This window comes from Engraulis encrasicolus, chromosome 6 (genome assembly GCF_034702125.1).
Source record: "Engraulis encrasicolus isolate BLACKSEA-1 chromosome 6, IST_EnEncr_1.0, whole genome shotgun sequence".
Classification (NCBI taxonomy): domain Eukaryota; kingdom Metazoa; phylum Chordata; class Actinopteri; order Clupeiformes; family Engraulidae; genus Engraulis; species Engraulis encrasicolus.
The window spans coordinates 49,581,983-49,607,679 of NC_085862.1; the positions used below are offsets into that span (position 1 = coordinate 49,581,983).

Genomic DNA, 25,697 nt, shown 5'->3' on the forward strand with positions numbered 1-25,697 from the left:
TCGGCAAATGTACTGTACAGAGCAGAGTTGCCACAAAATTCAAGTGTCTTCTGAAGTCAGACCTCATACAGCTCCCAGATTTCAGTCAGGACAAGCTCTACGATACATACAAGTAACTAAGTTCACAAATGCCACCCAAGAACAAGGCCTGTTTTACCCTCCTCCTTTTACCATCACTCATACTTGGGCGTCTGGCTGGCATGCATGTGGATATAAAAAGAGGGATGTTCCCGTCTTGATATTTAAAACGGTTGTCTCGATGACCAACGCTACAATGCCCTGGTGCACCAGGGTGATGCATTTTTCAGTCTTTTTTTGTGTTGTGGTGGTGGTGGACCTCTCAAAGCCTCCATGGCCGATGAGCGAGAAGGTAGGTTTAAGAAGAAAAACAAAAAATCAAGCTCAGTTCAGTCTCTTCCTTCTTGCAATGGGATGAAACAGCTCACACATACATACACACAGACATACGTACAATACAACTTGGTCAACCAAGTGGTTAGTAACAGAAAATAAGAACACCACCCAAACAAAAAGCACACGGAAAACAGCTATGTTAATAGAATGAAGACAGATGATTATTAGGGAAAGAAGAAGAAAATAATGCATTGAACAAGAGATTGCAAAAGAAACAAAACTTAAAATAAAAATATATATATTATTTTGTGCAGGCCACATAATTATACGTTAGGTCCATTATCAAGTTGATATGTGGAGTACCATGGGGAGCTAAAAGGGGACATTCGTGCAACCTGCGGACCAAACCTGTACGCTGAGGACACAGGTTTGGCCGAGTTCCATTACGGGGCAGACTCAACAGGGAACTACCCGACGTATCGTATAGAGTGCTACACGCTCTCGCTTTTCATATACCTTGAAAAATCAGGTATTTCAAAAAACAGAAGATATGGCTTTATTAAAAAAAACAGGCTGTATACAGTACTTTCCTCAGGAAAGATTTGCAGCCCATCAGTTTCTTTTGTGTGTGTGTGTGTGTGTGTGTGTGTGTGTGTGTGTGTGTGTGTGTGTGTGTGTGTGTGTGTGTGTGTGTAAGCAGCAATAACCTTGAGAAGCAACACAATCAGTTTTTTCAAACACAGTTATACATCATCTCCACTCGCGCACTCTCTCTCCCTCTCCCTAGTTGAGATCAATTCCTCCCGTCTCTCCCTAGTTAAGATAAATCCTTTGGTCTTCTGTAGCCATTATGATTCCCTTTCTGTATTTACATGGATCAGCACGGAAAAAAAATATGTTGATATGTTTCTTTTTTTCTCTCTTTTGATGTTGATATGTTTCTTTTTTTTAATGAATCATACTTCTAACGGTGTTGCCTCAGACAGGTCAGTCACATTCTTCAGGTGTGAGTTTTTTTAAGCTGTGGCTGAGAAGAGGTGAGGTGAGGTGAGTTGAGACAAAGCTGGTGAGAAAGGTGAACGGGCCAGCCCTGATCCGGGCAGTCACATACACTGACGGACCTGTGTGGGGGGAGGGGTGGCAGCGGCAGCAGCGGTGGTGGTGGTGGTGGTGGTAGTAGTAGCAGTGGCAAGCAGCACACCCACTCTCTGGGCTGGCGTGTGGGGGCCCGGGGGGAGGACAGGCTTACACACAGTTGGGGGGGGCCTCCCGGAGCTGACTTTAGCAATGAGAGGCCTCGATGGGCGAGAGGGTCAAGATGGTCCTGTCGTTGGAGAAGTACGGATCCGAGCCGCTCCACGATCTAAAAGCACCAAGGACAAGTGGGAGGACAGGTGAGGCTCATATGCAGCGCATGGGGCAGCTTTCTCAGTGTGTGTGTGTGTGTGTGTGTGTGTGTTCAGTCTGGAGCTTTGCACAGAGAGAAGGGAACATCTAATGTGCACCTGCTGTGTGTGTGTGTGTGTGTGCCCATGCATGCGTGTGAGCTAAATACTGATCGTGCCGAGGGACGGTTTTTCCTATTGGGCCTGAAGAGACAGACAGACAGAGTGGCGTCCAGGTTATAGCTGGCTGGCATGGCTACTTGCCAGACAGAGCTGTGCCCACTAGGGGTGGTACGGTTCACAAAATTCACGGTTCGGTTCATATCGCGGTGTCAAGGTCACGGTTTTCAGTTCTCTACGGTTCTTTTTTTTTAGTTCATGATAAATGCTGCACTGGCTAATAGAATAGGACTTATCACTAAATATCCTACATATGGTTTGTATAGGCTTATAATGTGAAAATGGTTTGATTTTAATTGTGTCATCCTCTGATTTGGTCTTATACGCTAATGTTTTAATCAGAGAGACTGGATATGATACTCCTAGAATCTCTGTTTTACATATTTTTCTGGGCAGTACATGAATTGCGGTTTGCGATGGATTGCACGGTTCGGTTCGGTATGTGTGTGAATTGTACGGTTTCGGTTTTCGGTGCGGTTTGTGCCATCCCTAGTGCCCACTCATTCTCCTTCCCTCCCACGCTTGTAACTTTGCCGCCCTACCCCCCCTAGCCAACGACAGCTGTGGCCATGTCCCCTCCCTAATGCTTAGACCTGCGAAAGACCACAAGCGACGCATCACTGCAGACAAACACACAAAAACCAAAAAGCAAGAGGTGAATGAGGAGAGAGATGTTAGTAGTAACGGGATGGAGTAACATGGGTGAGCTGACAATAAACACATTATTTCAAAGGGTTCCTCTGTAAGAACATTCATGCTACATTCCCGGCATACACAATGTTAAATATTATAAGAATACAGCAAGAGAATGGAAAGTACAGGACCTATACATCTGATATAGTTGAACTATCTGTTGTACATCGTATATAAGACCTAATATTAAAAATAGCTAAAGATTTGAAGTACAAGGGATATATATGTGTATATGGATCTGTAATATAGTTTGTATAAAATCTACTTAATCCAAATATACATCTTTTTTTTTGACAGGCTTTGGGTTATTTTATACACACAGCTAGAAGAAAGGCACATGTACTGTAGCCTGGCACATAAACGCTACTACTGTAGACGGGTGAGCATTACTAATGTGTACCTCCAGGGGGGGTGTGTGAGTGTCTGCGTGTCTGTGAGACTTGCGCTTCAGTTTTCTCTGCAGAGTGATGTCATGGTTTCTGGTGGTTTTTTTTAAATAAAGCTGTGGAGTGTGTTGATGTGAGGGTCTACATGCTCGTCTGGGCTGTGCCTCGTCTAACTGCCTCAGACAGACGTACTCACTCACCAGGACGAGGGGGGGAAAAAGAACAAAAACAAAAAATAAACATCCGAGTGACAGATATTACCGATAAACGTCATGAATCGAATCCTTCGTCCACTCATCTGTGAGACAACACGCAACCGTTTTAAGTGCTCAGTGGATCGGAAACGCAGTGTCGACAAAGAGATCCGAAAAAATAAAGAAAGAAATAAAGGAGCATGCGTCTCTTTTTTTTTTGCTTTTGCAGATGGTCCCCAACAAAACCCCTGCCCGAAGCACCCCCAACGCAACTCAATTATTTAGCAACTTTGCCAAACAGCCAGAAGCGGACAATGCAAGCAGTGCAAAAGCCATTTGATTAAAATGACTGGTCCCATGGGTATACGGTAGCATAATGCTACTGCTGCAGTGGTTGGTGCCTGCATTCGCATCGCACCGCACTCACTGACTCCATCCTGGCTGTGAGAGGAGAGGAGAGCAGAGCAGAGGAAGACACTAAAGTTACAGAGCTAGAGATGCAGCTACATCAGCCAGAGAAAACAGACAAACACTCCAGTCCCCACCAGCACCACCAAACACACAGCCAGTCATAGACACACTTGCTGTACACAAACACTGCTTCCATTGCATACACAGTATCTTAGGCATTTCTCATGCAGTACTGTGTCGGGCATATTTTTTCCTCCCTCTCTCTCTTCCCCTGTCTTGGTAAGGCTTCAAGTCGTTAAGGAATACATATTTATCAAAACACATTTATCAACCAAGTCTGTTTCAAAAACAAATCGACAGTTTCTCAAGTCTAAAAATTGCTCCATCTCACAAAAGACACAGCTAACGTGATAAGTCCCTGGTGAATGTGGTGTTTTCTTGGGTGGAAGGAGGCCGTGGAAACAAACAAGGGAGGGATTCTTGATTAGGCGTCTCTGCTTGGATGCGGTTGCTATTGGCAACAGGCTATCGCCGCCATATGGTGGCAGTGCTCTAGTGCTGAGGCTAATTTCTTGTTTGTTTGTTTTATTCCCCCTCCGCACTTTTATTGTCGTCGATTTCAGTTAGCTTGCTTTAGTAAAAGACTCGTCTCATCTCATCTATCTGGTACGCATAAGTGCAGCAGACAACAACTACCGGTAACTGCCAGTTGATGCGTGCCACAACTGACATACAAAATGCTACTGAAAAACAAATGAAGCCCAGGACCTAAGGGTGGGGGTGGGGGAGTGTGCATCACATGTGCATGCTGTCACTGCGATGCAACACTTACTTAACTTTGGCACAGCACTACAAAATGCATTCCTTCCCATCTCACTCACACAGGCACACAAAGACACACACACACAACGCATACAAAACACATTCCTTTCCCGTTGCACACACATACACACAGACGCAAACACACAAGTGAGTGGCACACTTTGGGAATGTTTGGGACAGACAAGAGGAAAGGTCATGGTCCTCACTGGGAGAGGGGCTGTGTGCATTTCAGGACAATTACATTTGCATAGCTGGCCACGCACAACACAGCTCATTCATAGTGCAAAAAACGTGGGACCATGACGCTCAGTTGGCACACAGAGACACAATTTAACGCTTAAACAAAAGCGGCAAGACCTGCAAAAAAAAGAGGGGGAGTGAAAAAAACAAACGAACGAAACCAACAAACTGACAGAGAACTAGTGAGTAGCAAGCAGAGATTGGACAGAGAAGGCAGGCGATACACCGGGCAGGCACATGAGAGAAGGCAGCAGAGAAGTAGGCAGTCCACAGACTTTAGATGGGGAGGGTGCACTACGCAGGGGCCGACAAAGACACGTTTGGCAGGACTACAGAGGATTACAGACACACAGTTGCTTTTAAAAGATACTGTACAGTATACCGGCGCAAGCATGGCCCCAGCTAAAGCCTAAAATATCCCTTTGCGGGGGCGAACAGACATGCTCGTCTTTTAAAAGCTTTTAGGACATACAGTACAAAAAACACACTCTCACACACAAACGCACACAGGGGGAAAACACTCAGAAGGCAAGTTAAAGCAACACTGCATCCTCGGTAATCAGGCTTCTTCATCTTTCTAGAAATCACTTTTTAAAGGTTTATATATATACAAAAACAGAAACATAAGGGGTGGATTGAAGCCCTGACATGAAACGCAGGGTTTGTGGACTTTTCCATCCCTGTTTCTAAGGAATGTGTGACTTGGCTCCCATTGAGGGAGGTCCAGCATGGTATTGGTGTGTCTGGTCGTCCAGGTAGACGGTCTCAGAGTTGCTCAACCAATCAAGTTTGTACCAGTAATTGTGGAGGCGTCTGTGTGTGTTCAAGTATGTACAGTACATAGGTATCTGTGTGCACGCATGTGTGTGTCTGTATGTGTGTATATGTGCATGTGCGTACATGTGTATATGGCCACGTACTTGTCAAGCTTGAGCTTTTATCTACACAAGGGTGGCTTGAAAAAACTGTCCCTATGGTGGCAGTGGCGTTTGCAATGTAACATATATGAACGTGTGTGTGTGAGATTGAGGGGCTCAGTCGATGAGCACGGGCGCATGATTGTGTGTGTCCGTGGGTCTGTGTGGAGCTCAGTCGGTAAGTGTGGATGTGTCACGGTGTGTGTGAGTGTGTGTAGCTCAGTCGGTGAGTGCGGGTGCCTCATGGTGTGTGCGTGTGTGTGTGTGTGTGTGCAGAGCTCAGTCGGCGAGCGCGGGCGCCTCGTCGCGCTCCAGCTTGTAGTTGATGCGGTGGCACTGGCAGCAGAGGCTAGAGAGAGAGAGGTCGCACCTGTCGGCCCGGGGGGGCACGCAGCGGCCCGTCAGCCGCTCCACCAGCCCGGCCAGCCGGACACAGAGGCCCGCACACGGCCCCTCCTCGCCCGCCGGCCCGACGCCGACACAGCACAGGGAGTCCACACAGCTGACTGAGCCCTGCTGGGCCTCAGCAAGCTGCAGAGAGACAGAGGAAGGACGAGAAGGGGAGGAGAGAGGAAGAAGAGAGGAGGGGGGGAGGAGAGAGGGGAGGAGAGGGGAGGGGAGGAGAGGAGAGAGAAAGACGGGAGAGAGTAGAGGGAGAGAGGAAGATGGGAGAGGAAGAGGGGAGAGAGGGCAGGGCAGGAAGAGAGGAAGAGAGGAGGGGGAGAGAGAAAGAGTGAGAAGAGGGATGACAGATAGAGGGAGGGAAGATAAGATAGAGGGACAGAAAGGAGAGAGAGAGAGACAGAGAGAGAGAGAAAAAGAGAGGGCAGGAGGAAGAGCAGAGAAAGGCAGGGGAGAGAGAGAGGGGGTATGAAAGAGAGATGAAAAAGGAGAGAGAGAGAGAAAAAAATTGGGTTGCGAAAAGCAACACAAAGATCAATGAGTGACCATGCAGTGGAGATCACAGTCCTACATACAAAAGAGCAACAAGTCACAGCAACTAATCAAACCCTAATAACAGGCTTCAAGCCTTGTGCACCAAGCTTTGGTGATGATAAAAACATATCAGAACACACTGATGAGCACATGTGGACATGGCAACATGGAGAGAACAAATAAATAATTAAAAAAAAGTTATAAAACGTAAAAAAAATCAATGAAGGATGAAGTGATTGATGAGGTGTCCTCCAAGGGAAGATCATCTGTGGCCTTGGTGCGATTGCGCTTCCTTATCATATTACAGCCATTTATCTGCTCATGTGTACGGTGTCATCCAAAACACCTCTCTTGAGGCAGCATGTCAACATGTACTACCCTTCACTTGTCAGTACCCGATGATGTGTCCTTGTTTTGATCAGACCTTTCCCATATCCTGGCCATTCTAATTCTAGGCTTGTTCACATTTTTAAAAAAGTGTCTTAACATACTCCAAATATCATCCCAAAAATCATCCCATAGCTATGTTGTAATGTGTCTGCTGATGTTGCATAACTTTAAATTACTCTTTAAGGGTGACTGTCAAGAAAGTGGCGTCAATCTTCTGCAGTGTGCAAGTCGTTGTTTTTACGTGAAAGCTCATAAGTTGCCCACATCACCACACTGTTTGGCCGGCATGAAGGGCTCACTGTAGCAATGCAATCTATGCACTGGGAGCCCCAATTTGCACCATTTTTTGGCTACATGAAGTACATTAGCGTGTACGAGCATCTCTAGCAGCAACGGGATTTCGCTTCAAATGTGCCCAAGCTACCCTGTAAGTCACACTTCACTGATACACCTCACACCAATCGGGTCACAAACAGCAAGACAAACAAGGAGTTATAACCATCCATTTAGTCCCAGCGTGAAAATCAGCCTGCTTCGTCGATTCTCATCCTCTGTGAGGCAAACTTTAAAAAAAAAAAATCCCTGACAGCGCAATTTCTGATGACCAGAAAGGACCCGATCGTTGTCAATACTTGCAGTCGGCTGAGATATCTTGCAGAGCTAAACAAATCTCTCCCACCAGCTGTGATTGAACTCTGAATAATGTATTAAGGGGGATGGGGGGTGGTCTGGTGAAGGATGCGTTCAATGGTGGTGGTGGTGGGGCTGGCTATTTTTGAGCTGTGGGAGTGAGAGAGCAGCAAAGGCCTGTGTTGTAGCACCAGCGCGGTGCCTCTACTTAATATTGCATTCCTCTACAGTGCTGTGTTGAGGAACTCTCCTGAGGATTCAGTTTCCTTTAAACACGTTTTCTTTCCTGCATAAACAATCAGGGAAGAGAAACTGAAGTTCAAACAAGGTGACTTGTTACTCCACCAAAGCTGTGAAGTATGTCCTGGCCTAGCGTGACTCGGAATATGACCATAAAACCACCACGGCTGTAATGGTTAGGGAGTTGGATTGTAGATCACCAGATTGCAGGTTTGTATCCTGGCCTTACCACTCCCTGCACCTCCATCCATGGCTGAAGTGCCCTTGAGCAAGGCACCTAACCCCACACTGATGCAGGGACTGTAACCAATAGCCTGTAATATCTGCAAGTCGGTTTGGATTAAAAAAAAGCATCAGCTAAGTGTAATGTAATGTAATAATGTTATATATGACAGCATGCACTGAATCAGTAGCCAAAAGTAAACAATAGAGGCAGAGCGACCACACCACGCAGGCTCTACAGATAAAAAAAAATGTTTTACAGAGGGCCAGGGGTCAACGGGGAACATGACAAACGACAGGCGATTCGTCCACTTACATCTGCAGCCAGGGCACAAAGGGGGGGCCAGTGGTTTGACGGGTCATTAATATGTTACAGAGCAGATATACTCGACCCCCAATCCGGGAGATCAATAACGTAGAGAAACAGGCTATGTACTGCAGGGCAAAGGTAAGAGAGAGCTGATGATGATGATGTTGGGACATAACAGACATGATTTACTGCTTCAGTAAATCAGCTGTAGAACGACACACTTGCTGTACACGAGCGTCTCCAAACCACCACCACCACCACCACTACTACCACTACCCCACCACCACGGTTACCGTACGCCGAGGCGACATAACTCATCGTCCAATACCAATCTTCAGCCAATTGAGACTTAATATCACACCGATTACTGCTGCAAAGACATGACCACAGGGACTGACCTTCACAACAGAAACCCATGAGTTACCCCCGGCTGAGCAGATAAACAAGATATATAGTCACACAGACTAAGTCACATGTTCACATCTACTCTTGGCATCCAACAAACCAGCTCACAGTGTGAAAGATACTGCAAAAGGAGCAAAAGCAAAAGGTGATTTGATGAAATGTTTGTGTTCATAAGAAAACCTGCAAAGAAAACAAAAAAAATGAAAACAAAGAATGTTAAAATATGATCCAAGTCCAGGACATACAGGTACAGGGACACACAGATGAACAGTCAGACAACATGTGATGATGAAAGAGGTAAACTGATTCAATTGTTGAAAAATAAAAAATAACACATGTACAGAACGTAAAAATATCTGAATGTGTTTGTGTGCGAGTGGTTTAAATATGTCCATGTAACCAGAAAAAAAGAAACACAAAACTGAAAACAAATCCCCAACCAAATCAAAGGAGAGAAAAAAACCAAGATGACAACTCAAAAAGTTGTTTCTAAAAACATGCTGGCAAAAATTCCCACCCACCCACGGATGGCCCTGCCCCCCCACCACCTTCCCACCACCACCACTGTGCTCTGCCAGGCAACATGCCCAAACTATCACCCCCATGGACTGAGGGAGGAAGGGGGGTATTGGCAGTGCAACAGCACCAGTGACCCGTCCTCCTCCAGAGATGGATGGGGGGCAGAGATGATGGAGGGGGCCCCCCCCCAACAACAACACCACCACACAACACAGGGGCCGGTTACTACTACCTAGGGGAGGGTAGGGCGACACACCGAGGGCGGGGGGAGGAGAAGCAGCTAGCAGGTGCCAATTGTCCTCCCCTCTGTTCCTGCTTTGAGCAGAGTCATATTCTGAGCAGACTGAACCCTTATCCTCTTCCATCTGGAAGGACAAACACAGCGTGTTAAGTCTCCCAAACGGAAGAAAGAAAAGACAAAAAAGAAAATGAAATAAAGAAAAGGAGGAGGAAAAAAAACAAACTGAGCAAAGAGCATGAAAATGCCTCCCATGCCTGAAATGCTGGAGTGGTCTTTGTTTGACCTGGTATGACACCATGAAAATTCCCAGAACATAGTCCCATCACTAAACGGCTGGGCAACAAACTAATCAAAAGTTTGGGAAGATTGCTGTCCGCATTTTTTTTTTAACAGAAGTAGGTCAGACAAGCAAGGGCAATCAAGATGACTAAACCAAATCACATTAACAGGATGGTGTACATTCTGACATTGATTGCAAGATGAGCCTGTACTCATATTAGTGATGAGATGCAAACGCATCGATACAAATAGGGTGGAAAAAACCCACTATGGACAGAAACGTAAATTAATCATTGGACTCGGGAACATTTTCTCTGCTCATTGCAAAAAAATAAATAAATAGATAACTTAACAAAAAGTCATCAACAAAGTCTGTTTTCAGGAGGCATGCTGTCCAGACAGAGAACCAGGCAAGACATGCACAGTTAATCTACACAAGCACAGTGATCCACTGAAAAGCCATTGAAGAACAGTGACAAAGCCGAAAACTGTCAAAAAAAAGCCAGAGCCACCACACTGGCGTTGTTGCAGCTGGAGCTCAGACTTGTGGCCAGAGCGCTCTGCATCATCCACATGCTCTCCTCATGCCACAGCAACCACATCCACCACAATAGGTCAAGGCCATGCAGGAGACAGGCCACACAGTCAAGTCACAGGGGCATTCAGCAGTGGCAAGGCAAGGGCATCCTCACCGCCTAGACAATCATGCAGGAGGATGAGAGGAGGAGGATGGGGGAGAGGGAGGCTGTTGAGGGGTAAGGTCAGGGTGGGTTTCATGGAGCTTTTACTGTATAGCTCACGCTGGCATGCAAAGTGCAACGAGCACCTATCATATCGTATCAAACTCCCCCCACCCCGCCCTCTCACTTCTTGCTCTCTGCCTGGCCCTGCACAACATCACACGCTGTCCCTGTGTCCTGTGACTCAAGTCGTCTTTTTCTCTGGTTAGTCGCTTCACGGCATGCATAAAACACTGGGGAGGTTAGGGGGGGTCTCAGGGGAGAGGGTGTGGAGGAGGGGGAGGGGTCATGGTTCAGGGGTTAAGGGCTGGGCAGGCTCTCCTTCTCCTACTCTACCTAATTTTGCCCAGCTGATTCTTGGCCCTGGACAGGGGCTGCAGGGCGATGAAGTCGTCACCTATGGCAACACGGTTGGAGTACATCTACGCAGGAGAGGAGGGCAGAGGAAGGTGGAACACACACAGCACATAACAAGACAACATCAGCGGAAACAGAGGGAAATAAGATAGAGAGCAGAAGGAGAAGACAAAAGATAAGAGATTTCAGAAAAGAGAGACAGACAGACACACACACACAGAGGAGGAGAAAAACAGAGGTAGTGTATGGCGGGCGAGTGCACCAGCGTTTGTGTGCCTGTGTAATGAGACACCTGGACAGACAGAAGTGTGCAGTGGACACAGTATCTGTGGACTGTGAGGAAAATAAAGCCACATGGAACGATTACAGAGAAGAAGTGAGGAGAGAGAGAGAGAGAGAGAGAGAGAGAGAGAGAGAGAGAGAGAGAGGATAGAGACAGAGAGAGAGAGAGAGAGAGAGAGAGAGAGAGAGAGAGAGAGAGAGAGAGAGAGAGAGAGAGAGAGAGAGAGAGAGAGAGAGAGAGAGAGAGGAGAGACAGAGAGAGACAGAAAAAGTTTGTGAGTGTGTGTGGGAGTACAACATTTAACACGTGTGGAGCTCGGCCCATCACACTCAGGTGTCTGGCCGTGTATTAATAATTCCACATGAAAGCTGGCCAGCGGGCGGACCTGATCTTTTGTATTTGGAACAGAGATGTTGTGTGTCTGGACACCGTGCCTAAGAGCTGGGGCCACCTCGTCCGATCAAAATGAGAGGGACATTTTAGTGACAGGTGGCATTTTCAAAATGATGCTCAGGCACAGGGAGGTTTGTCTCCCAATGCAACACTAGCAGGAAGCTAGTTGGAGACACTGGCCGTGTCTCAAATGCCACACTTGTGCACTTCGGGCACTGTTTTTCAGTGCCTAGGGCGCTCACGCTGAAGATTTCAGTTGAGCCAGTGCACTGAAAGTGCCAGGATGATCCCCTAACAATGGCGGAAAAATGCAGTGCTTTAATGATGGACACTGCATGCACTAAACGGCGGCCATGTTGACAATGACACGGAGGAAATGTGGCATTCAGTTCAGTAGAAGAGTTTGGTCAACAGTCTCCTACAAACCCCAACTCCGATGAAGTTGGGACGTTTGGTAAACAGTGAATAAAATCAAAATGCTATCATTTTCAAAACATTCAATCTATTTATTAGATGGAGAATAGTGAAAAGACAACATATTAAGTGTTAAAACCGAGAAAAAATATTGTTTTGGGGGACATATGTACTCATTTCTAATTTGATAAATCCAACACGTCTCAAAAGAGTTGGGACGGGGATCAGTGAAATTTAGTAAACATCCAAATAAGATAAAACAACAAAGAAGAAAATTTCAAAATGAATTGTACTGACGGACAATATAGGTGTCCAGGTATAAGATCATCACAGAGAGGCTGAGTCACTCAGAATTAAAGATGCAAAGGGAATAATTACCATAGTTATTACATACATTTTTGAATTCCCTTTGATTTAGCACGATTGAGTGTATATAAGACATTTTTTTGTTAATAAAATCATTGTATAGGTTCATTACATCATGAAATATATATTGTCTGTAGTCTCACTCTAGCACTCCAGGAATTAGAGCTATTGAAAATTGACCATATTAAGAATGCTTAATGCATGAAAATGATACAGGGGTGTAACATTCTCCTAAGCACCTGAGCTCACTTGAAATAGACCCAGAAGACATGGGAAACTGTCCTTTGCTTACAGAAGTCAGCAGAAGTTGTAGAAGTCCATTCTTTTTTACAATAATAGAGCATTGCACATCCTGTGCTACAGTGAAAATGGACCATCCAACTTGTGTTAGTGCTAGCTTCAAAAGTCAGCCTCCATGATGGCATGCGGGTGCAGTAGTGCATTGGTTAAGATGTTCTCACTCAACTGTAGAGTTAAATACAGTGCTGAATGGTATAAATGGGTTTTAAACAGCATGAAAAGCCACTCATGCATTATATTTTGAAGGGAGATCTTCGATTACTGCCACATAGTAAGGTCAAATTGCATTCTCTACTATGTTTTAACAGTTTGGCTCCATCATAAGGACCAGCAGGTGATAAAATGGTGGGTTTTTGGTCAAGACCTGTCACACTATAAGCACTACAGAAAGGAAAACATTGCAAAACATGACAAGGAATACACCCACCATTTAAGCTGGTGAAATCATGTCCAAGATAGGAATTAACACTGTTTTTTATATAAAATCATCTCATCGGTTAATGTATTTAACTGTTAAGTGTTGTCTTTTGTTTTGTTTTTAGTCTTCCTCGACATTTGCTGCCATTTATTGTCCCTGTCCCAACTCTTTTGAGACGTGTTGGATTTATCAAAATAGAAATGAGTATATATGTCCCCAAAAACAATCTTTTTTCTCGGTTTTAACACTTAATATGTTGTCTTTTCACTATTCTCCATCTAATGAATAGATTGAATGTTTTGAAAATGATAGCATTTTAATTTTATTCACTGTTTACCAAACGTCCCAACTTCATCGGAGTTGGGGTTTGTAATAAGTAATGTTGATGGGACACCAACCTTTTCATGCCAACCAAAGTATTGTATGTGTGATTGTTGTCCTTTGGGTGAAGGACATGGAAATACAAGCACCGGACGCTGTGCATTGTAAACAGTAGCCAACTCATATGTTGGCGAGCTAATGCCATGCTCAGCCGTCACTTCCAGCAAAGGCACAGTGCATAGTGCTCAATTTTTTCCAGGACACTATGCACTAAAGACCTCAGTGCACTGTGTGCACTGTGCACTGACTGTCAGTGCACTGACAAAAGTGCGTCATTTGAGACATAGCCACTGTGTTCGGTACACAAGTAGGGGAAAAACTGAAGGTAGTTTGAAAATACGGAAAGCCCTAATTTCTCCATGATTTCCATACCAAATTGAAAATTGCCTTTGGGAAAAACTTTGCCAAAAACACTAAAACTTTGTATGGATGAACCCACAATTATCAGTGAATTTCATTCACTTTCTAAAATGATTTTATGGAAAATATTTCAATAATCCTGAACAAGCATTTGTGTGTGATTACTGTATGTGTGAAGGAGAGACAGAAAGCAAGAGCGAGAGAGCGAGAGAGCGAGAGAGCGAGAGAGCAAGAATGTGTGAGCGAGTGAGGGACAGTAACAGGCAAAGAGAGAAACCTGTGTGAGTGCTCAGTGCGAAGGAAACAATGAACAGAGCACAGAGGGAGAGATGGGGAGAGAGAAAGAAAGACACACATAGAGAGAGAGAGAGAGAGAGAGAGAGAGAGAGAGAGTGCACAATCAGGTGAAAAGAGGGGGAGACAGGGAGGATGTGAGGGATAGGCAGGGAGAGAGTGAATGAGTGAGAGTGTGTTTCACAGGATCGAGTGTCATCTGCAATGCTGAGGCCTCCAGGTTCGCTGACACGGCAGCAATTCAGAGGCAAAGATCTCCCTGCTACAGGACCGCAGAATGAACTCACGCACGCACGCACGCACGCACGCACGCACGCACGCACGCACGCACGCACGCACGCCTCCCTCATTCATTCTGAGAGAGCCCGAGAGGCTTCTTGGCCATCACTCGACTGAGCCGGGGGAGCCAATAAACTGCATACTCTCTGTCACCACAAATACTCTGGGGTTTACGACAGTGTGAAAGAGATAGAAAAAAACATAGGTTTGGAAAAAAAAAGAGGAAATATCCGTTGACCCACTTGCTATCACTGACATGAGAAGGAAAGCAAAAAGTATCACTTCCTGTTCTGACACTGTTCGCTCAGTGCAGAGCAACACATCCTCCAGTCGTTTTTTGTCCTTTTTTCCTTCCTGTATTTCTTTTTTTTGGAGGGAGTCGGAGAAAGTCTTGCCCTAGCTGCCAGCAGTGCTGTGCAAATCAATCTTCCGCTGAAAGCTGCAGCAGCTGCGCTCTAGCGCCTATGACAGCACCTCAATACTACTCTATACCTCCGCTGGCATGGGCTGGGCTAGGATGCAAGGAGCGAGAGAGAGAGAGGGAGAGAGAGGGAGAGAGAGAGAATATATGCGCTTAAAAGTGAGTGAGTGAGTGAGTGAGTGAGTGAGGAGTGAGTGAGCGAGCGAGTAAGGAGTGAGTAGGTAACAGTTGTGTGAAAGTGTCTCACATGCTTATAAAAACCCATTAACCTAAAAAAAAACATGTGGCCTCGTGCAAACCATTGGGGCATAGAGCACAGAAGTTTCTGGTCTCACCACTGCACCTTTGCTAGCAGCTAAAGCCAGTGTAGATGCAATCAAGAGGGAGGAGAGGGGCAGCTTAAAGCAGTCATGGTGTGTTCTGTGCACGCGTGAGTGTGTAAACACAAGCTTGCGTGTGTGTGTGTGTGTATGAGTGGGGTTAACTCTGCACGCTGGTCCGTACCTGACATTTCTGTGTGTTTGTGGGCTGCAGGTGCCGATAGAGGACCTTCTTGATGACGTCGGGGAAAAGGCAGCCGGTGACAATGATGATGATGGCGAACCAGGCGGAGCCGCTGGACAGCAGCTGGACAAAGACGAAGTACATGTCCTGGGTGTGGAGGAAGGGCCTGTGGAGAACACGTGGAGAACACGCACGCACACGCACGCACGCACACGCACACACACGCAAACAAAAACACACAAACACAAACGCACACATACACATTCACACGCATACGCACACATTCACATGCACACACAAACATGATCTGGTTTGGATCTGGTCAAAAACATCCCAGTCCACTGCCCATTTTCACAATACATACACATTATTTGGGGCCTCAAAGTATCTTTTCCAAAATGTAACGCGTCATCACAGGTTGCAATATTTTCCAACACATCTATAATGCATAATGTTTTTTTTGTTCCGAATATCAAAATATTTGTTGAATCACTGCAGGAGAGCCTTACTGAGTTTGACACTCATCACCAGACTCATCACGTTGTACAATCTGACACTAGTAAATACAACTCTGGAACATGATGAAATTGTTTATGTAAGCATTTGTGTCTGGCAAGTCCCGTTACCATCATAACACTAGGCATTGTTATGACATGTTACACAATATCAGAACAGCACTGATCTGGAAGAGAGCCAGTGTCCCTTTAGTGCCCTAGTGTCTTTAATATGTGTACTCGAGCATGTGTCCTCAAGCTGCCTGCATGGAGGCGCTGGGGAGCAGCCTGAGGAGAAGAGGGAGGACTGTCACCGCGCCGCCGCTTCACTGCTGTGACATAACGGCACATCACTCCCACACGCAGTTATGCAAAGGACGGCAAAGCTCTTGAGGAGATGCTATGATCAGCTTCATCACTATCTCGTGTGTTTGTGTGTGAGTGTGTGTATGTGTGCGTGCGTGGGAGGGGGAGGCTTACCAGATAATGCCCCCATAAAACAGGGAGAAGATGAAATAGAAAGCGATGGAGCCCCAGGTGACAAAATGGTTCATCCACGTCCAGAAGTGAGTCTCCAAGGCCAGCTGAAGGGAGAGGGAAAGAAGAACAGGAGGCGGAGGAGGAGGAGGAGGAGGAGGAGGAGGAGGAGGAAGATGAGGACGAGGAGCAGGATGTGGGGGAAGGACGAGGAAGAAAACACTTTGGATGAGACGGGCCCTCAAAAATATCTGAACATGTATCTCACAGAAAACAGGTGTGTAGTGTGTAAAAAGACTCACATGATTAGAACTTGTATAGCTTGTAGACTACCAAGCTACCAAGACTACCCACTCTGGCTCTTTGAAACAAAGAAAAACCAGAATCATATTTCTCTGCTAAACGTAAGGCAAATGTTAATGGGGCCGCACCTTCAGTGTGACGGTGATGACCATGACGGTGAAGACCAGGGTCCCAAATGTCCAGTTTCCAAACATCTGGGAAGAGTTGAGGAGAAAAAAAACGTTGTCTCAGATCCGTAATAAGCCAATAGCATCTCTCTCTCTCTCTCTCTCTCTCTCTCTCTCTCTCTCTCTCTCTCTCTCTCTCTCTCTCTCTCTCTCTCTCTCTCTCTCTCATGCTCTCATGCTCTCTCGCTCTCATGCTCGCGCGCTCTCTCTCTCTCGTGCTCTCATGCTCTCTCTCTCTCTCTCTCGCTCTCTCTTTCTTTCTCTCCATCTCTCTCTCTCAAACACACAAAAAAATCACACACACACTAACAGCATTTAAGCTCTGTGGGGCTGCCCTGGCCCTACCAGATGCTGACATGTCAGAGTGCAGCTGCACTCTAGTCTCTCGCTCACTCACTCGCAGCCTCCAGCCACTCTGAATGTTATCGCAATGCTGCCAAGCCGATTAGTGGCCAGGGCAACTGTTCTGCTAGTGCTGGAATCCGTTTGCATCTCTCTCTCTCTCTCTCTCTCTCTCTCTCTCTCTCTCTCTCTCTCTCTCTTTCTCTCTCTCTCTCTCTCTCACACACACACACACAGACACACACACACACAGACACACACACACACACACACACACACACACACACGCACACACAAAGCAGGGGTGCCTCTCAAAAACTCACCCCCACCAGCTTAACACTCTCAGCATTTAAAGTGTATGTGTGTGTGTGTGTGTGTTAAGCACATCAATAGCGTACACTCATGCACCACTGGTGAAGACGCATGACACAGCTGTGATTTATTTATTTATTTTTGGTAAGGAAAAAATGGCATGCAATCAACTTCTTACCAGTTGCCTGTTAGCTCTCAAAATCTGAAGACATGCAAGGCATGAAAAAGAGGAGGAAAAAGAGAAGAAGAGAAACAAAGGAAGAGAGAAAGCAAGGAATGAAAAAGGACAGGCAACAAAAGAGACCCAACCTCAACCCATCCACCCAAACCACCAGCAATGAAAAAAATGGTCTGTTCACCAACACTATCACCAACACAGGCTGCCAACACTGAGCAGGGGGGCCATGCCAACACCTTTACTTCATTTCACAGAAATTTGCACTTGAGTGGGAGGGTTGAAGTGTGTGTGTGTGTGTGTGTGTGTGTGTGTGTGTGTGTGTGTGTGTGTGTGTGTGTGTGTGTGTGTGTGTGTGTGTGTGTGTGTGTGTGTGTGTGTGCGTGTGTGTGCGTGTGTGTGCATGTGTGTGTGGTGTGTGTGGGTGTGCATGTGTGTGTGGTGTGACAGGGGGTGGGAGAGATGAAGGGGAATCAATATTGTGCTACACTCTCTATGTGGTCTCTCGGCAGCTGACTGATCAATATCTGCCTCGTTGTGGTGTGGCAGACGAGGGCCGACATTCATGGTGTGAGGGCGACAGAACCCATAGCGCACTCACACACGCACACAAGCGCGCACACGAAAGCAAACGCATGCACGCGCACACACGCACACACACTAGAGCGTGGCTCGGGCCGGTTTTTTCTGTCCAAGCCCGGCCCTCAGCCGACAGAAAAGTGATCAACCCCGACCCGAGCCCGGGACTAATTAAAATGTTTGTGTCCGAACCCGTCCGAAGCCCGAGACCACTGTAATAACAACAGAACCTGTGCGCAAGCAATATTTTCTATGTGGCCTCCTTCATACTCAAAATAGCACGTGATAAATAGCCAGGATAGGCAACTAGGATGAGGCAATTTGCTGTAGCCTAATTTAGTTACGCACGCATAGTAAGTATAAACACACGCATACACGTGACAGCGCACCTTATGTTTCTTTCGGTTAGACCAGAGATGTTGGGTGCTGTGATCAAATGCATGGGAGGGGCGTGAGAGGATAAGAAAGGCGAAAACTAACGAATAATGTTTGGATGCAGTCAGTGCGGCTATGGACGCATTTGTTACGTTACTGTTAGTGCAAATAAATCCCCGCGAGCCGGTGAAGATGCCACTCCTTGTCGTTAAGAAGGATGGGCTATAAGTTCACCCCGAAGAACAGTAGCCTGTTCGGCCCTCCAAGAGAATGTCATTTCCCCTGATGTCCATGCGGTCAATATAAAATCAGGAAAGGTTGCACGCGCATAGTTACAACTGTAGGCTACAGTAAAAGTGACAAGAATTAAGAACCTACGTGAAGGACATGAAATGTCACAGCGGACAAAGTAGTAACAGGAAACCTCTTCGCCCCTACCTTAGGCAACTCCACGTAGCGTGTGCGTCTTCTTTAATCCATATTATGCTCCTTGCTACCCCTTGCTGGAAATGTAATCCTTGGCGAGCAATGCAGTGACAAACTTCGTCATTTTATGTTCAACATTAAGACAGCACTGAAGGCATGCTAAAACATGGCCTACACTAGGCCTACAACAAAAGACCACGCGTTCACTGACAACTGTATTTGGCGCTTATTAAGAAAGCAAGTTGACTCGGCATTCCTGCTCGGCTGACTGGGAGTGAGCGTCCATGTTGCCACTGGTAACTGGCGCGTGCATACAGCCAATAATAATCACTCGCACGAGTAGCCTACCAACATTTTCATTTATGCATATTCAATTACTTATTTTTTAATCACAAAACTGCCGTTTGCATGAACTGAAACGTTTCCTCTGATTGCTTACAATTTTCACAATGTCTGTTTGGTTCAAGCCCGAGCCCGACCCGAGTCCGACAGATATTCTATTTTTTTTGTCCGAGTCCGGCCCGGCCCGTCGGGTTTCGACCCGGCCCGTCGGGCTTCGGTCGGGTTGCCATGCTCTGACGCACACACACACAGACAGACACGTGCACACACAAACGCGCACTCAAACACACACACACTCACACACGGTTGCATGCTAGCTTGCCTCCTTGAATCAACACTCTCAGGTGACAGGTGACCTTTGTCACACAGCCTGTTTCCAGAGGCGCCTCATCCATTTCATCTGCTTTTTTTGGTTTTCTCAGCTTCAAGCTGTCTGCGCCAGTCTTATTGCTACTACTCACAACTGTCGAATCGAATTGCATTGTTGCAATCAAGGCCATGGGCTATTATAGCCCCCGTCTCTCTAGATGTTCTAGCGGACTTTCTGTTTTGTTATTTTACATGTTAATATGTTCTTTGCAGAGACATTTTGTTATTAATAGAGATGTACCGGATCCTGATTTTTAGGATCCTGCCGGATACCGGATCCACTGCTTAAGATCCTGCCGGATCCGGAACCGGATACCGGATCCTACGAAAGGGTTGAAACACATAGCCAACTCGCACACGTGGGCCCTTTTTATTACGTTGACGCAAACTATTTTTAAGGCGCATTGGCTTACTGCCACACTGCCTTCAACGGCCACTTGCAAAGGGCTTTCACTCCATGCAGCGATTGGGGTTGTGAAAGACTGACTGAAAAGCCTAGGCTACGTAAAAAGTAGAGATGCCCCAGATCCTGATTTTAGGTAACTGCCGGATACCGGATCCACTGCTTAAGATCCTGCCGGATCCGGATAGTCTGAAAAACCCTATTATCCTGCCGGATCCGGAACCGGATCTTGGATCCTGTACATCTCTAGTTATTAAGACATTGCATTTATTGTATGCATGGAATGGTATTTTTAGGATCCCTGACTATATTGGACTTTACATCTCGGACCTAATGCATCTCATCAGAAATATGGTCATGGTCAATATTCTACAGGTTACTAAAGTCATGCAAAGCAACAGTAACAGTCACAGTAGATGTAGAGAGTAGCTTTAGCTGAAGCACACACATGCACAGACTTGGAAAAACACAAAATATCTCCCCTGAACTGAAATGAATCCCAACCACAAATCAATTCAGATTAACACACAGGAGTTTTTTAGTAGAATGAAAATGTTTTTTACCTTTAATAAAAAGCTGATTAGAGCAGAGACATGCAAGCAGGTGCCCTTGAGGTAAGCTGGCACACTAACCCCCACTGCACCCCACACACCTTTACAATTGTACACAAACAAACAGACAAACAAGTAAACAACTGCCCCCGCCCCCTCCCTCACCTGGCCGTTGCTCATGAGTGTGGTGTCCTCCCCCATCAGGATGTAGGATCCGAAGAAGAAGACGAAGGCGTGGCAGAAGCCCAGCAGCGTCCAGTACAGGAACGTCTTGAAGGACAGCATGGAGTTCTTACTGATGTCCCTAAAGGACAATCACCGTGATTACAAGGAGCCTCCTCTTTCACATTTTACATTACACTTGGCCAACACTTTTATCCAACGCTGATTACAATGCCTCCACTTTAACATTCTACATTACACTTGGCCAATGATTTTATCTAACGTTACTTTTTTATTACTGGGAAATTGGTTAGAACCACTGGAGAAATGTAAGGTGCAAGGTGTAGGGACACAAATGTCTTCTACTGGTAAGGAGGATGGGATTGAAACCTGCAACCATCTCCTCCAATCCCCACCTCCCTTACAATTAGGCAATAGCTGGCTCAAGGTCGTGTGTTTTTATTCCTCAAGAAGGAGCAACATCAAACATGTCATCCAATGTTTAGGCCCAGTCACACTGAATAACTATGGGGACAGATGAGTTCACACTGTGGGATGGGATTGCAATGCATTATCGGCATGAGTGTAGAGCCAGGTGGGTGTTGACGTTGTTTGTTAAATTCCTGTAGTAAGCCCAAAAATGTTACTCAGCCTGATCGACGAAGTAACAATCTGGTTTCATGAGAAAACTAACCAATAGTTGCACAGTGTGTCTTTAAGATGCCTTGGTGACATGAGTGTTATGTTGACACAGGTTACTAGTTCATGTCTTTCAGGTGCCTTGGTGACACAGGTGTTAGATGGGATGACACAGGTTATTGGAAGAACTTATTGGTTCTTGTCCTACCTGTACAGCGCTGGCTTGCTCTGCAGCACGTGAGGGTGGACCAGCTGCTCAAACAGGCTGTAGACCAGGATGGGCAGCGAGGTGAAGCAGATGTTGTAGAGTGTCAAGTAGACACTGTCATAAAGAGTCTGCCATGCAACACAACACCACACACAGGCACACAGTCATATAGTGGACAGACACGTACAGTTACAAAGGGGCGATACTAAGAAAGTAAAAAAAGATGAGACATGCACAAGGCTCAAGTTAAAAATGTATGTTGTGGCCAAAAAAGTTAACAAAAGAAGTCATTAGGACAAAGCTGGAGCTACAGACGTTTCGGACCTAGTCCATTTTCGATGTCTCCAGTAGGCAGTTATAAATATAAGGAGAAAACGGACAAACAGGGACAATTGGAATCAACAACCAATACAACAGAATGTCTTTATGAATTAAAAAAAAAAAATCAGCAAAAAAATCACATCGTCTAAAAAAGGCATCAAATACTAGCTGTCCCTTTTTCAGCCTTTATCCATCTGGCTTACGATATCAAACCGTACTGATTTAGCAACAGGGGCTGAAAAAGGCTTCCAAAAATCCCTTTGAATCCCACAGACAGAGTAGACACTCAACTGATATGAGCAACAGAGTGGGCATTGGCTGACTCTGTGGCACGCTGGCAGACAGACAGACAGTCCCAACACTGAACACTTCACAACAACCTGACAGCCAGGGACACACGCCAGTGGCACAGTCACAAGTGAGGACAAGACAAGAGACAGAGACAGATACAAAAACAAAACACACACTTACTTGTTGTGAAAACAGACAGAAGAACTGGTATAAAAACTGGGGCGTGATAAAACACACATTCTAAAGAGAAACACACAAAGAGACGTGTAAACCTTCCCATCAGGTATGCAAGCTCTACACACACGCGCGCATGCACGCACACACACACACACACACACACACACGCACGCACGCACACGCACGCACACACACACACACCCATGTGCGCGCACACACTCAAATGAACACAAACACAAACACGCACGCACGCACGCGCGCGCACACACACACACACACACACACACACACACACACACACACACACACACACACACACACACACGCACACACACACACACACACACACACACACACACACACACACACACACACACACACACACACACACACACACACACGTCATAATTCATCATCCTCATCATAGTCATCATCACACAAGCACACTTGGCACCCACCTTATAGAAAAAATACTGCACCAGGGTGGCTATTCTTATGTAATAGAAGTGCCCATGCACAAGTAGAAGTTTGGCAAGGAACTTGAATCTTGCGATTGCATAGTCGCTGTTTCTGACTGCCTGTCTGCCTTCTTTCCCCATAATGCCTGTAAAGAAGCAAAAAAAATCCCAGTTAATTATTCCGTTGCTTGCAGTTCAGAGAAAAAAACCTTTAAAGTACTGTACTGTTCAAGTCTATAAGCCCTGGATGGACTACTATAATAAACCAACAAGTGTGCTAATACTGTTAGCACAGCACAAAAGGGACTTTTGACAAGCTTCACAAACAGCCGTTCATCATTGGCTCTTAAACAAAGCAAACTTTAAAGAGATTCCTCCTCGCCCCGCAGTATAGTAGCACTAGCAGTGCCGGTGCACTCATGCTGCAGCTTTCTTCTCCTCCTCTCACGGCTGCTGAGCATCTTTACGATGATGAGAGCTGACAGCCCTCGCTACCGTACCGACGCCACAAGTAGTGAGGCTGCGCTTTACAAGGCACCACACAAGCTCTCTCCTGCACCAGTGTGTGCTGTGCTGAGACGCTGTGAATAGCTGTTATCCAAAAAGACATTTTGTTATGTAAGGTGGTTATGGTCTGGGGAGGTGCAGGTTATGGTTGAGCAATACTACTACATAAATCACCCCAAAAACTGATTTATATTATTTCATTTTGCTTGTTTTAAGCTTTGTCATCAGTATGAATGGAGGGTTTTTCATGAGGAGTCTGTTTTACTATACTATACTATATTCCTACAATTTTATCATTGAATTTGAAATACCTTTTTAAAGTCTATTTTCAGTCAATTGAGACAATTGATATCCAGTAGAACAATTTGATGTCATGACTATGAAGTAATGACAGGAAAACACAGATGTGTACACAACTAACTAACTACGGGGGGGCGTTGTATTCACACAGCGTAAATGCAAAACGGCAAAACAATGAGTACAGTATGACATTGGCGCATGGAGAAACTATAGGCCTGGGCCTACATTTCAGCCATTTATATTTTGAGAATTAAGGCTACCCATTTTACCCATGACATGTATAATAGTAGTACATTGTCATTGTCAAAAAATGCAGTACAGTGAATCATTTCTGTTTACAACACACTTTCATTCGTCCCTCATGCAGGGGTCTATATAATGAAAACAATAATAAAACAAAATAGGAGCAGAGATAAGAATTTAAGATCACTGTGTGTAACGCATAGACAAAAAGGGTCTAAGAGGGGCGTACACATAGGTGTACACATTCTACATGAGGGGTGATGGTCACAGGGCCAGTTTTTCAAAATTCCTTCCATTAAAAGGGCTGAACAACATACTACACATTTATGTCTATATTGACATTCATTACACATTCATTTCTATATGCAGCCCGATGTCTCCTCTGCTGTGTCAATGAAGGACTGTCACCTAACTCATTACAACTGTAAAACAAAGCCTGGGGAGTGTTAGTTAACTCATCCCAACTATCCCTTCTCTGAAGTTTTTTTATTATTGCTCCCAAACCCAAGTTAACTATAACAACTTGACAAGGCTTTTGATCCCTCTGTCTTTCAAGCACTTGTGGTTTTCTCTATAGGATGTATTTACTCCAGGAGGAAAATGCGAAGGAAATCGCAATTGAAATAGTTTTTAACAAAAACGGAAATCGTTTAAAAAAAATAAAAAAAAAAGTAAATTTAGTAAACTATGGCGGCCAAATTTAAACTATGGCGGGCCGCCATAGTTTCCTCAATGTATGGGAAACACTGAATATATGCTAAACACATGGCTACATGATTGAAGATGGCTCCCCTATGCCTAAGCTGTAACAAATTAAGCCGTATACATTAAATTAGATTTAGTGCAATAGGGTTGGATGTTGGTGTATGCTGCTGTGAAAAAAGGTGTAATAAATGCTATATGTGGTCACTAGTGCTAGCTAAATGCGTATCGCTGATCTATGCCAACATGGCAAGTACAAACTACACAGTATGCACTAATTAAATGCTGCATGCCTAGGCTGACGGCGGGGAAGCTTTATTGTTTTCTTCACGGATGCAGGCCGTCAGCAAAGCGTGAGACCACACATACACCCGAGGACCGGAGGTTAAACAATGGAATTTACGTTGCGGTAACGTGCCCGGGCTTTCACATGTCAAAATATGGTCACCCTAGTAAACAGTATGCAAGTAAATGCTACAGCGTTTGGTGGCTACAGTAGCACATGCGTATGGCTGACCCATGTCGTAGTAGTAGTAATGTCTTTATTGTCCCCCATGGGGGAAATTTGTTCTTGTAAGTGGTGCATTTGACATGAGGACAAGTAAATAATTGATGCCAAGATGGGTTGTACAAAGTCAACAGTAAGCACACAAAGTAAATGCTTCAGCGTGGTCAGTACTTGTGCTGGCTACATGCGTATGGCTGACCTATGGCAACATGGCTAGTACAAATTAAACAGCACTAAGTAAATGCTTCAGTGTGGTGGCTATTACTGTTAGCTACATGCATGTGTATGGCTGACCTATGCCCACGTGGGCCTCCTGGATCATGCTGACATCGTTGGCTCCGTCACCGATGGCCAGGGTTATGGGCTTCTCTGGAGAGGTCTTCAGCAGACGCACCACCTGCCAATCACACGGAAGTAGGAAAGCCATTAACACCGCCGCTATGGAACTGTGGAGCAGTGTGAGCCAATTAGACAGCTGCTGGCAAAAACAGAGTGAGAGTGAGTGTGTGTGTCTGTGCGTGTGACTGCAGAAAAAGAAAGTAGTATCCTGTGAGTCACTAATGAAAGAGTTGAATTCATTGTCTCTGTGTGTGTGTGTGTGT

At 45.6% G+C, this 25,697-nt stretch overlaps 1 protein-coding gene across 2 annotated transcripts in view; it reads right to left on the minus strand.

The window, feature by feature from the left end:
• Positions 1-993: 993 nt before the first annotated feature.
• Positions 994-25,697, minus strand: part of atp11b (ATPase phospholipid transporting 11B) — a 72,847-nt gene continuing 48,143 nt past the window's right edge. Inside the window, exons 21-30 of one of the 2 annotated variants that reach the window (XM_063201854.1) lie at positions 25,390-25,492; positions 22,836-22,981; positions 22,381-22,440; positions 21,589-21,716; positions 20,745-20,883; positions 16,667-16,732; positions 16,239-16,342; positions 15,265-15,430; positions 5,953-6,113; positions 994-1,717 (exon numbers count right to left, since the gene is read on the minus strand). In XM_063201854.1, the coding sequence (XP_063057924.1) occupies positions 1,636-1,717; positions 5,953-6,113; positions 15,265-15,430; positions 16,239-16,342; positions 16,667-16,732; positions 20,745-20,883; positions 21,589-21,716; positions 22,381-22,440; positions 22,836-22,981; positions 25,390-25,492 (1,155 nt within the window). In that variant the 3' untranslated portion in view covers positions 994-1,635. Of the gene's footprint in view, positions 1,718-2,417; positions 6,114-15,264; positions 15,431-16,238; positions 16,343-16,666; positions 16,733-20,744; positions 20,884-21,588; positions 21,717-22,380; positions 22,441-22,835; positions 22,982-25,389; positions 25,493-25,697 lie in introns of those variants that run through there. The other variant, XM_063201853.1, reaches the window with a different exon arrangement.